At 41.1% G+C, this 13,524-nt stretch overlaps 1 protein-coding gene and 1 pseudogene across 1 annotated transcript in view; both read right to left on the reverse strand.

Moving 5' to 3' along the window:
* Positions 1 to 1,840: 1,840 nt before the first annotated feature.
* The window catches only part of LOC118676808 (cell surface glycoprotein CD200 receptor 2-like), a 50,241-nt gene continuing 38,557 nt past the window's right edge, over positions 1,841 to 13,524 (reverse strand). Inside the window, exons 6-7 of the mRNA XM_036351297.1 lie at positions 2,873 to 2,996; positions 1,841 to 2,328 (exon numbers count right to left, since the gene is read on the reverse strand). Of these exons, the coding sequence (XP_036207190.1) occupies positions 2,316 to 2,328; positions 2,873 to 2,996 (137 nt within the window). The 3' untranslated portion in view covers positions 1,841 to 2,315. The remainder of the gene's footprint in view (positions 2,329 to 2,872; positions 2,997 to 13,524) is intronic.
* On the reverse strand, positions 9,388 to 10,325 carry LOC118676809 (annotated as a pseudogene).

Genomic DNA, 13,524 nt, shown 5'->3' on the forward strand with positions numbered 1-13,524 from the left:
CTCAGACATGTTCTCATGGAATATCATGTAGAAATATGCAGGATCTCTGAGAGTTTGGATCAAGACTGGTACACTACCACTTATACCATATTTGAATGGCCAAACTACATTGCATGGGGAGGGGGGAGGGTATCACTCTTTTTATGGAAAGAACTCTAAAGTCACTGAAAAATTACATGAATTGAAGGAGAGGTGAAGATTTGGAGTCATGAATATAATCATCCACCACAAGGAAAAAGGGGAAGGTGAGCACTGAACCAGGCAACTAGCAATCTGTGCTACAGCATTTTTAGTCTGTTACAGAATTGTATTACTAGACATTTTTCTGTCCTATGCTCTGTTTTAAAAATGAGGAAATTATTATAAAAGGAAAAGAGAGAAAAGAGCTAATGCAAGTCATATATGACATTATTTACTAATTTAATTATTTCTTGACTCATGTTCAATTACTAATGGAGTATGTATTAATCTTAGCATTTGCCTATTCTTAGGCAGAAAATGGCTAAATGTACCCAAAACCTGACTATTTAATCCAAGACAGCTACACTACATTTTCCAACTTCCATAGAAGTTAGTGTGACCATAGGATAAGTCTCCAGCCAATGGAATGTGAGAGATGTGATTAGTACTCCAGGCCTTGTTCATGAAAACCTCCCCCATAAAATTTCTCTCTCTCCCTCCCTCACCTCCATTTATCACTGAATGGAAATACTCTGAGGCAGAGACATAGGATAAATGCTAACTTAGAGAACCACTCTTGCCCCCTGCCCTAGCCTCAACAACCTGCACTAGAATATGAAATGAGCAAGAATTAATGTTTTGTGGTATAAATACACTGAGATTTTTCAGCAATTACACTATCCTACTTATATATAGTATCCTCCAAATAGTATGCATTCATGTCTTCCCTTAAAGTTTTGCTAAAAAAATAAAATTAATATTCCAAACCACCTGCCAATTTACATAAGAAGTTTTTTATTTAAATAAAAGAACACTTTTGCATGGCCAGGGTGTGTCTCAGTGGTTGAGCATCGACCCAGGAATCAAAAGGTCACCAGTTCGATTCCCAGTCAAGACATATGCCTGGATTTGTGGGCTTAATCCTCTGTGGGGGTTGTGCAGGGGCAGGAGGCAGCTGATGGATGTTTCTCTCTCATCAATGTTTTTTTATCCCTCTCCCTTCATCTCTTTCCGAAAATCAATAAAAACATTTTTAAAAAAGAACATTTTTTACTAAAGGATTGCCATATGTATGAGTGAAGAGAGGGTTTCAGTTTACAGCGGTCCTAGAAGATGCTAGGGTTTCATTAAGGATTATTACTCTTAGAACCATTAACCCATGATAACCTGGAGTGAAGATAAAGGAGAGCTGAGAAAGAGACTTGAGACACTGGAACTCCGAGCAGTAAGGTGATACTCAGCTCTGCTTCCAATGACTCTAATAACTCCTTATTTGGGATCAACTTATAATTTTTTCAAATGCACATACTGCTGGAAATAATTCCTGTCTGTTTATTCAATGATCAGTCTAAACATGCAATACAACAGCCCCACTAACTGTCAGCAAGTAAGGGGGAGAGGGAATGGGAAGTCAGCTGTGAGCTGACTTGAAGACAGTGTGTGTAGCTGCTCCTGCCATTGCAACATTGATTAGCATCTCAAATGGGCCAAAGAAACAAGAAGTTAGGACAGTGATTTTCAACCCTTTTATCTCATGTCACACATAAACTAATTACTAAAATTCTGCAGCACACCAAAAAATATATTATATTTTTTGCAAGAAAAAATAGGTATAATTTTGATTCATTCACACCAGACTGCTATTGTTGTGTTGGTGATTGTCATTTTTTTATTTGACAGTCTAAGGGAAAAGAAGTCAGTGCCCCTGAGTAAATAGTCAAGTAGGCATGTTTTAAAAATTCTTACTGCACACTGGGAAATCGCTGCGCTAGGATGAAAGCACTGTCTAAAGAACCCAAGGGTTGCAGAAAACTGCACAGAATTGTTGTAGGCTTTTGCTGAGTCATCTTCCTCTTTAGGGTGAGAAGCAGGGTACTTTCTCATTTTCAAATAAAACTAACCAGAGCAAAGGTGAAAGTAGATGAGTCATCCTAGACATTTATAATGGCAGACAGCAAGGTTTTGCATATATATAGTTTGAAACAGGCCTTGAAAATTATTACATTGGTTCTCATAAACACAAAGGTATCAAAGAGTAACAGGAGCAGTTGAGCTAGATGTTGAACTTGAAGGCTGATTTCAACTGGCTGCATTTTTATGATATCTCATCAAATTTAAATTGACGTCCAGATTTTTTATTCTCGTGCTCTAGGAAAAAGAAACATAAGACATACAATTACTCAGGAATAAAGACAAGCCTTCCGAAGTATAGAAACTTGGAAGTAAACACTTAGGTCTCCCATGGAATTCTCAAAGGGTGGTCTAGGATAGGTCTCTCCTCGGAAAAAACTACAGTAAAGCAGAAGCTCTTATTCCAGCAATGCCCACCTTTGCCCTGGCTCTCAGTTGTTAAAAAAAGCTTTAATTCAGAGCAGGAGCTGAGAGAATAAACAAAATGTGCCAAAAAATGTACCAAGCTTTACCCAGGACATTGGAAACTCAAAGTTTCACAATGATGTCTTCTTTTTGTTTGTTTGGTTTTGTTTTTAATTTGTCTGTATTGTTGAAAGTATTACAGATGTCCCCTTTCCCCCACCCCACCCCCATTGATCCCTCCACCCTGGCCCTGCCCCTTTTCCATGCCTCCTCCACACTGTTCTCTATCTATGGGCTATGCATATATGCAGATAAGTTTATTGGATAATCTGTCTTCTTTCTAATGGGTGTATATTTTTCAGTCTTCAGTTCCTACCTGCAATCATTTATCCTCTGGAAGTAGATGATACCCACGATGATCAGGATAACCAAGAAAATAGAGGATTTCAGATAGAGTATGATCAGTAAGTGTGACACTGGAAATGCCAGGGTTCTCACACCTTTAAACAGAGGCAATACAGGCAGGGGTAAGGAGTCGTTTCAAGGATTCTTCTAATAAACAAATTAGAGTTGCTAGTTTAAAAGAACCCTTTAAAATATTTCTAAAAGTTCAGATTATCATAATCAAAACACTTTCTAGGTTAGAATTTGAATGTCATTAATGTATCCCTCTTTCATGATGGAGTTTAGGAATCATGTCTGTGTTTTACACATAGTTGCTTTAATTATTTCTGAATGAATAAGTGCAAGTAAGCATTTCTAATACTTCCCAATTTTACAATTTAAATAAAGGAAATGTACCCTAGCCAGTTTGGCTCAGTAGATAGAGTGTTGCCTGAGTACTGAAGGGTCAGGGATTCAATTCCAGTTAAGGGCACCTACCTCGGCTGCAGGCTTGATCCCTGGCCCTGGTTGGGTGCATGCAGGAGGCAACCATTTGATGTGTGTCTCTCACATTGATGTTTCTCTGTCTCTCCCCCTCCCTTCCACTCTCTCTAAAAACCAATGAAAAAATATCCTCGGGTGAGGATTAATTAAAAAAAAAGGATATATACTTTCTAATTTCTTGTGTAAATATTAGTCCTTTGGGGTATTATTCTTAATATTTTGGACACTATCTAATAATACTTTCCACACAGTGAGGTGATTTTTTCACTGAGTTGCTATAATTCTCCTTTTACTGCAGCATTTTATGTCTTCCTTTCATTTATTCATCTGTGAAATGCCCCCAGGAATTGTTGAAAAGATAAAATGGGACCAATTAGGACCATTATTCTGAAGTTTTTTCTCTTATGAAAATGAGAGCCAAAGAGAGTGTGAACTCTAAGTTCAAGTCTGGTTCTTGGCTCCAAGAGGTCAGGTCATCCATTAAATAACCTGCTCAAATACTAAACTAGAATGCTGTCAGACAATCTCCGAGGCACAGTAAAGGAAGAAGACGAAGACACATCACAGCCCTCAAAAAGCACACATCCAATTGGAAAAGTCAAATCCATACATATGAAAAGATAACTTATAAGAGAGCAAACAGTGCTAAGTGAGTATTATCCTAATATATAAAAAGTCAGGGGCCATCACAACCAAAACAACTGGACAGATGACCAAACACAGGCTGCGTGGGGAGACAAGGCTGGCAGAGAGGGAGTTGGGGGTGACCAGGCTGGCCAGGGGAGGGAGGGCAGTAAGGGGTGACCAGGCTGGTGGGGGGGCTGGCAGTTAGGAGTGACCAGGCCAGCAGTGGGGGGCAGTTAGGGGCTACCAGGCTAGCACACAGAGGCAGTGAGGGGTGATCAGGGCAGTGGGGGCAGGGGCAGTTATGGGCAACCAGACAGGCAGGCAGGTGAGCGATTAGGAGCCAGCGGCCCAGGTTTGTGAGAAGGATGTCCAACTGCCTGTTTAGGACTGATCCCCTGGATTGGGACTAAACCGGCAGTCAGACATCCCCCAAGGGGTCCCAGATTGGATAGGGTGCAGGCTGGGCTGAGGTACCCACCCCCACCATACACGAATTTTGTGCACTGGGCCTCTAGTAAATTATAAGTCATACTAGAGGCCTGGTGCACAAAAATTTGCACACTCGGGTGGGGGGGTCCCTCATCCTGGCCTGTGCCGCCTCAGGGGATGACCACCTGCTGGCTTAGGCCTGCTCCCCGGGGATTGGGCCTAAGCTGGCAATCAGACATCCCTCTGGCAGCCCGGCAGCCCTCAGAGGACGTCCACTTGCCAGCGGGGAGCAGGCCTAAGCTGCAGTCGGACATCCTTGGTGCTGCTGAGGAGGCAGAAGAGGCTCCCACCACCACCGCTGTACTGGCAGCCATCAGCCTGGCTTGTGACTGAGCAGAGCTCCCCCTGTGGGAGTGCACTGACCACCAGAGGGCAGTTCCTGCATTGAGCGTCTGCCCCCTGGTGGTCAGTGTGTGTCATAGTGACCAGTCATTCCCAGTCTTTCTGCTGTTAGAGTCAGTTTGCATATTACCCTTTTACTATATAGGATAGAGGCCTGGTGTACGGGTGGGGGTTTTCCCTGAAGGGTGTCCCTGATCAGGGTGGGGGTCCCGCTTGGGTGCCTGCCAGCCTGGGTGAGGGGCTGATGGCTGTTTTCAGGCTGGCCACACCCCCTTTAGGGTGGGGGTCCCCACTGGGGTGCCTGGCCAGCCTGGGTAAGGGGCTGAGGGCCATTTTCAGGCTGGCCGGAGACTGAAGCTCCCAGCCTCTCCTTTTCTTCTTTTTTTTTTATTCTGGGATTTATTTACCTTCTATAATTGAAACTTTGTTGCTGTCACTGGAACTGAGAGCTGGCTCCTGCTTGCTGTAGCTCTGAGGCCACGGCCTGCTGAAAGCACGTATCTGGGGTTTGTTTAGCTTCTATAATTGAAACTTTGTTGCTTACAGAGCTCAGAGCTGGGCCGCGGCAGGCAGGGAACCTTGGCTTCCTCCATCACTGGAGCAAGCAAGCCTCCTGCTTGCTTCAGCTGCGTGGCTGCCGGCCGCCATCTTTGTTGGTGGTTAATTTGCATATCTCACTGATTAGCCAATGGGAAGCGTAGCGAAGGTACGATCAATTACCCTTTTGTCTTTTATTAGATAGGATAAGGAATAAGAAAGCTTATGAACTCTAACTGGGAGGTCAGGATGAGGTAGGATTTGAACTGGGCCTCATTGGTAACAGGATTAATTAGGTTAAGAGAAAAAAGGACTTTTCAAGAAAAAGAAACCATTTAAGCAAAGATTTGAAAATGAGCAAACAACTAATATTTGGAGCATAGAGTGAGATATATAGAAATGAAATCTGTGATGATTTGAACCTAATTCTGCAGTCATTTGTATGTGTCAGGTACTGGCCCAGACTCTGAGGATATTGAAATGAAAGATGTGGTTCCTATTCTTAAGGAGCTTAGACTGTACTGGGAATCAGAGAAGTGGGAAGTCCATTACAGGACCATGGAAGTGCTCATGCAGAGGCTTGCAAGAGGTATTTGGTGAGTACAGAGTAGAACAAACTGTAGGGTGAGAGAAAATTACCCCAGATCTATATCAAACCAAGTCTTAAAACCTCAATAGGAATTGATCAAATGGAATGGAAGAGGAGAGTGTGGGAAAGAAAGTACATTATGGAGAAGTAGAAATTGCATGGAAAAGAGAAAAGAGGACTAAAAGAGCATACCAATTTTGTGGAACCCAACAAGGCCCACATGCATGAGGTGCAGGTTGGAAAACGGCAAGATATGAGGCTAAGAAGAGCAGCAGATAGAGATTGGCACCCCTGAGTTTAGCTTTCCATGAGGCAAAGGGAAGCCACTGGGGGCATTTAAGTAGGAGAGTAGCATGTTTTTCATTTTAGAAAGGTTACTCTGACAACAATGCAGGAGATAATTGGAGGAAGGTAAACTAGGAAGCAGAAGCCCTGTCACAGGACCTTGCAATAATCTGGGTGAGAGATAATTATGTTCTCAACTAAAGCAGTGGGGAGAAAAAGAAAGGTCCAGATTTCAGAAAGATTTTTAAGGTAACAAAACATAGTAACTGATTTTGAATATGGGAAATAAAGAGTGATTTATATAATACTAGAGGCCTGGTGCACAAAAATTTGTGCACTCGGGGGGAAGGCGGTGTCTCTCAGCCTGGCCCGTGCCCTCTCCCAGTCTGGGACCCCTCGGGAGATAACGACCTGCTGGCTTAGGCCTGCTCCCAGGTGGCAGAGGGCAGGCCCAATCCCTAGGTGCAGCCCCTGGTCGGGCTCAGAGCAGGGCTGATTGGGGAGTTGGGGCGCCGCCCCTGTCATGCACAGAGCAGGGTGGATTGGGAGGTTGTGATGCCATCCTCAGTCACGCTCAGGGTAGGGCTGATTGGGGGTTTGGGGCACCGCCCCCACTCAAGGCAGGGTCAACGGGCAGGTTGCGGTGCCACCTTCTGTCACGCACAGAGCAGGGCTGATCAGGGTGTTGGGGCGCCTTCCCCTGTCATGAACAGAGCAGGGCAGATAGGGAGGTTGTGGCCCTGCCCCCTGTCACACACAGAGCCACAGGGCGATCAGGGGGTTTGAGCACTGCCCCCTGTCATGCTGATCCCGGTGCTGGGAGGCATATTACCCTTTTACTATATAGGATAGAGGCCTGGTGCAAAGGTGGGGGCCGGCTGGTTTGCCCTGAAAGGTGTCCTGGATCAGGGTGGGGGTCCCCACTGGGTTGCCTGGCCAGTGTGGGTGAGGGGCTGAGGGCTGTTTTCAGGCTGGTGGGTGACGGAAGCTCCCAACCACTCCTTTTTTTCTTTTTTTTTATTCTGGGCCAGCTTTAGCTCTGAGGCTCCAGCTCTTAGGCCTCCGCTGCCGAAAGCAGGTTTCTGGCCTTTGTTTACCTTCTGTATTTGAAACAATGTTGCGATTCTGCGACTAAAGCAGGTTCCTGGGGTTTTGTTTAGCTTCTCTATTTGTAACATAGTTGCTCAGAGGCCAGCAGCAGCAGGCGGGGAACGTTGGAGTCCTCCGTCACTGAAGCAAGCAAGCCTCATGTTCGGTTCAAGCTGCCTGGCTGCCGGCTGCCATTTGGCTGGCAGTTAATTTGCATATCGCCCTGATTAGCCAATGGGAAGGGTAGCGGTAATACGCTAATTACCATGTTTCTCTTTTATTAGGTAGGATCTTTAATTTTCTGACTTGAGTCATGTATCAAGATATAAAATATAGGTGCGGAGTTTATAAAAGGCTAGAGGAAAAGAATACTATTTCATGAATATGCAAGTTGAGGTACCCTTGATGCATCCAACTGAAGCTGTCCCATTGAAAGTTGTTTTTGATGGTGGTATAGCTAAAGAGGGAAACCTGGGCTAAAAATACACATGTGAGAGTAAAGAGTTAGGCAGTGGTTGAAGCCATGTGTATGGATGAGATTGCTCAAGGAATAAGGGGAAAGGATAGAAGATGAAAGGGAAAATGATGGAACCCATAGAAATGTCTTCCTTTGTGGGAAGAGATGAAAAATAATGTATTTAAGAAAACTAAGAATTTGATTTAAGGTTAAAAAAAAAAAAAGAACCAACTGAAAATGGCAGGATGACAGATGAGCAGGACAAAGAGAACTTATGAAATACCATAAAGAAGCCAATTATTAACAAAGAATGATGACAATTTTATATAGTATTTAGCATCTGGGAGATCTTTGGTGCTTTATATCAGATCATTTTCTGTTCAGAAGATACAAGTAAATCAAAGAGTAGATGTAAGGTAACGTGGAAGAGACAATGAATATAGACTCCTCTTTTTAAAATCTTACAGGTGAGTAGAAGGCAAGAGCTAACTAAGAGTTTGAGGAAGTCATAGCATCTAGTTTTACCTTGGGAGAAAAACAAGCATTTTACATCATCAGCCTTATAGAAAGAATTTGTATAACATAAGATGAACAAAAGAGGGCAAAAATAATTAGTGAACCAAAGCCTTTAAGGTAATGGAAGGACTTATTCCAAAGGACTTAGAGAATAAATTGAATGTTTGGTCTACAGGAGGGAAAGTCAGGTGGGACTGGAGATAACTGCATAGGTCCAAGAAATAGACAACAAGAGCCTAGAATTCATGAAAGATTGATAATGGAAAATAGAGAATAGATGTGAAAATACTGATACATACTACAACATAGATGATTCTTGAAAACATTATGCTAAATGAAAGAAACCTGTCACAAAAGCCATGTAATAATAGTTCCACTTATATGAAATGTTCAAAATAGGGAAATATACAGAAGCAGACATTAGATTAGTGTTGCCTGAAGCTGGGAGAACAAGCTAAAGAGTACAAGTTTCCTTTTTGGAGGGATGAATATGCTCTGAAATTGATAGGGTGATGGTTGCACAACTCAATAAATACACCAAAAGCCATTGAATTGTACACTTGAAATGGATGAATTATATGTAAATTAGATCTCAATAAAGGTATTGAGAAATAAGCAAATAAATATAAGAGATGTTATGGGAAATAATTAATAGATTATGATTATATTTTAAACTCTACTATTATATTTTATTAAAAGGCCAAACATCATAAATTGACACAGCTGCTGCTTACTTGAATTACACAAGTAGCATGATTCAGTATGAAAATAAGAAACTGTCTACAAATCTCTGACAGTAATACATTTCAATATACAATGTGCATACAGGAGTCATACAAAACAACAAACTCTCATCCAAAACAAAAATATTATAATACCTTTAAAAATCCTATTTTTCTTTAAAATAATTCATGAAAAAAAATTATCAGGTCAGTACTAACATCTCAAATAATGAAGAATCAGGAAGCTACATTACAGCTATTTATATACAAAGAAACATCCTTTCACCAGTCATTTCCTTCTGATGACTCTGCTTGCTTCTCTATATTTCCCACTCCATCATTTCTTCAAATCATGCAAACTGAATTTGTTGAACACCAGAAATCTGTTGATATTATTTGTGTAAACCATAACATTCTGTTGTTGACTATCTGCAATCACTAAGCCAGCTGGTAACTAGTTAGTAAATGCCTCCCTCTATTGCAGCGGTTCTCAACCTGTGGGTCGCCAACCTGTGGGTCGCGACCCCTTTGGAGGTCAAACGACCCTTTTAGAGGGGTCGCCTAAGACCATCGGAAAACACATATATAATTACATATTGTTTTTGTGATTAATCATTATGCTTTAATTGTGTTCAATTTGTAACAATGAAAATACATCCTGGACATCAGATATTTACATTACAATTCATAACAGTAGCAAAATTACAGTTATGAAGTAGCAACAAAAATAATTTTATGGCTGGGGGTCACCACAACATGAGAAACTGTATTAAAGGGTCGCAGCATTAGGAAGGTTGAGAACCACTGCTCTATTGGCTCTTTACTTAGTTCATCTGTAGCTGTGACTGCTCTACCAATTCCTTTCTCTCCTTCCATTGCCTCTCTGATTTTCCAAAGGTATAAATTTCAGAGGTTCTGCATAACTGTTAAAGCCTAAGATAGACACGGCAAAAAGAATATCTTCTCCATTGATGGGCTTCCATTTCTCTTGATGGCATCCTTCAGTTGCTTCAGATGGAATAAAGCTGATGAACTTGTGTCCATTCTTGAACACATTTTTTGGCATCTTTTGCAATCTTTTCTGTTTGAGGTATGGCATTTTTTCATTATCCTTGGCACATTTGCAATTGGAAGATATATATCTTGTTCTCTGAAACTTTCTTTTGAACCATTTGTGATGTCCTCTATCATCATGAGGCTGTATAACATAATGACTTCCTCCAATATAGTCTGCAGAAATTTCTAGTTGAGAAGCATCTGTTGTATAACTATCATCAGCAATTGTCATGAAATACTGTCAGAACCGTGGCATCAATAGTGTTCAAGAACACCCATCTAATCACAGGTACACAAATGATCATACTAGAATACTATCAAAGACTATGCACTACCAAGAAGAAATGGATAAGTTCCTAGAAAAATATAACCTTCCTAGTCTGAATCATAAAGAATTGAAAGATCTAATATCATACTCAATGGTGAAAAACTAAAAGCTTTTCCTCTAAAATCAGAACAAGACAAAGATGCCCACTTTTATCTTTCTTATTCAACATAGTTCTGGAAGTTCTAGCCAGAGCAATTAGGCAAGGTAAAGAAATAAAAGGCATTCAAATTGGGAATGAATAAATAGAAGTGTCACTTTTTGCAGATGACATGATTCTGTATTGAGAAAACCCTAAGGCTTCTACCAAAAAACTATCAGAAACAATAAACAAATATAGGAAAGTTGCAGAATACAAAATCAATGTACAAAAATCCACTGCTTTCCTATATACTAACAATGAAAACTCAGAAAAAAATAGAAAAAAGAATTCCTTTTGCAATTGCAACAAAAATAATAAAATATCTAGGAATAAACTTAACAAAGGAAGTGAAGGATTTATATACTGAAAACTGCAATGCATTATTAAAAGAGATTGATAGACACAATGAAATGGAAAGATATTTTGTGTTCATAGGTTAGAAGAATCAACATAGTTAAATGGCCATATTACCTAAAGCAATATACAGATTTAATGCAATCTCCGATATCATTTTTTTAAATATAGGACAAAAAATCATCAATTTGTATGGAAATACAAAAGACCCCAAATAATCAAAGCAATCCTGAGAAAAAAGGAATGAAGCTGGATGTTTCATACTACCTGACTTCAAATTATACAATAATCAACATAACATAGTATTGGCAGAAAACAGACATACAGACCAATGGAACAAAATTGAGAACCCAGAAATAAAACCATATGTATATGGGCAAATAGTTTTTGACAAAGGAGCCAGAAACACACAATGGAGAGGGAAAAAAAAAGCCTCTTCAATAAATGGTGCTGGGAAAATTGGAATGAAACTAGATTACAGTTTGTCCCCATGTACAAAAAGTAATTTAAAATGGATCAAAAACTTAACTATAAAATCTGATACAATAAATTACATAGAAGAAAACGTAGGTACTAAACTTTTGGACCTTGGTTGTAGAGAACATGTTTATGAATTTGACTCCAAAGGCAAGGGAAGTAAAGGCAAAAATAAATTAATGAGATTGTATCAAACTAAAAAGTTTCTGCACAGCAAAAGAAACTGCCAACAAAACAAAAAGGCAACCTACTGAATGGGAGATGATATTTGTAAAGAAAACCTCCAATAAGAGGTTAATACCCTTAATATATAAAGAACTCATACAATTGAATAACAAACAAATAATTCAATTAAAACATGAGCAGAGAACCTGGACAGACACCTCTCTCAAGAAGACATGTAAATTGCCAACAAATATATGAAAAGATTTTCAATTTCACTAGCTATTAGGGAAATGCAAATCAAAGCACAATGAGATACCACCTCACACCTGTTAGAATGGCTCTTATAAATAAGACAGGTAATAAGTGTTGGAGAGGTTGTGGAGAAAAAAGGAACCCTCATTCACTGCTTGTGGAAATATAAACTAGTATAGTCATTATGGAAAACAGTATGGCAGTTCCTCAAAAAATATAAGACTAAGGAGAAGGAAAATGGCTGCCGACAGGAAGGCAGACTGCAAGATAGAGCGTGAGTGAGAGAAGGAAGGGAGAGTGTGTGGTCACACGGGGAGTGTTTGTTTATGAGTTGAGGGTCAGCTATACTCCAGGGGACTGTGGGGGATTGCCGGACGGGGTTCCCCTGACCAGGCAGCCTCCACTGCTGCTGGGAACCCTCCCAGAGCGACCAGCTTGCTCTGACATGGAGACCCTGTGTCTCCCATCTTGAAGGGGAGAGTGGATGTCAGAAGCCTGAAAATCCCAGGAATATACAACAACAACACCCAGCGAACTGCTGCGAACCCAGGAACACCAGTCCCGAAGGGGCACGAGCTCGCGCATTCGGGAGCTCTGCACCCCCTCAGGGAAAGGTCAGATTTTACCTGGGATAAGGTGAGGTCTGTGGTCTGGGCAGGAGACAGAAACGTGCACGGCAGTAGCTGGAGAATCCAGGGAAGTGTGCGCCCAGAAAAGTCCCTGGCCGCTGGGGCTGGCGTGATCCACGAATGTGGAAGGAGATCTGCAGGGCTGCTAACAGAAGAGAACTCTAAAAAGCAACCCATAGCTGAACTGGGCGCAAAAGGGCAGCCTAAAAATTTTAACAGTGTGCCGCTGCTTAGACCCAAGGGGAAAAAAGACTGCACAGACTTGAACCTGAACCGCAGCACTGGAGTTCGCGCACTTACTCTGGCTCCTTTTCTCTCTCTCTCTCTCTCTCTCTCTCTCTCTCTCTCTCTCTCTCTCTCTCTCTTCCCCCCCCCCCCTCTTTAAATCCTTAGTAATCACTAAGCCCAGTACATAGGCTCACCCAATTGGGGACACTCTAAAAAACTGCAGGGGAAAGTTGTTTTTATAGAATCTGGGGATCAGAGTGGGAATATCGATCAGAGAACCAGCTATGGGGCAGCCCATTCTCCCAAACCAGTATTAAGTGCCACAGGGAAAACAAAATCTAAACAGTAGCTAGAGACCCGGAGGTCAATCCAGAAACACTGCCACGCAGGAGATGAATCACAAATTGACTCTTATGTAAACACAAAAGAGCATAAGAAACAAAGTACTGCCTGCTTGAAAATCAGGACTGTGGCCTACAACACTGAGGAACAGTGGAACGCAGGAACTTCAGTACTGTCCTGACTAGGAAATAGATGTGCCAAACAGAACAGTAGAGGAAGGGAATGACCTTCACTCCTGCACATTTTTATTTTTAATTTTTTCATCTTTTACTTAAGAAGCTAAATTTTTTTTTGGTCACTTGATTTTACCTTTTTAATTATTACATTTTTATTTTTAATCAACATTAATACCACTACTATTTTACCTTTTTTTAAGTGTCATTTTATTTTCTCTTTATTTTATTTTGGGATTAGTGTTCTACATTCTATTTTCATCTTTCCTTTAGCATCATTTTACTCTATCTCAAATTTACCTTTATGCCAACACTCTCTTCTTCACTTTTCCCCTTTTGTTGTC

Source organism: Myotis myotis, unplaced genomic scaffold (genome assembly GCF_014108235.1).
Source record: "Myotis myotis isolate mMyoMyo1 unplaced genomic scaffold, mMyoMyo1.p scaffold_m19_p_2, whole genome shotgun sequence".
In the NCBI taxonomy this organism is placed as follows: domain Eukaryota; kingdom Metazoa; phylum Chordata; class Mammalia; order Chiroptera; family Vespertilionidae; genus Myotis; species Myotis myotis.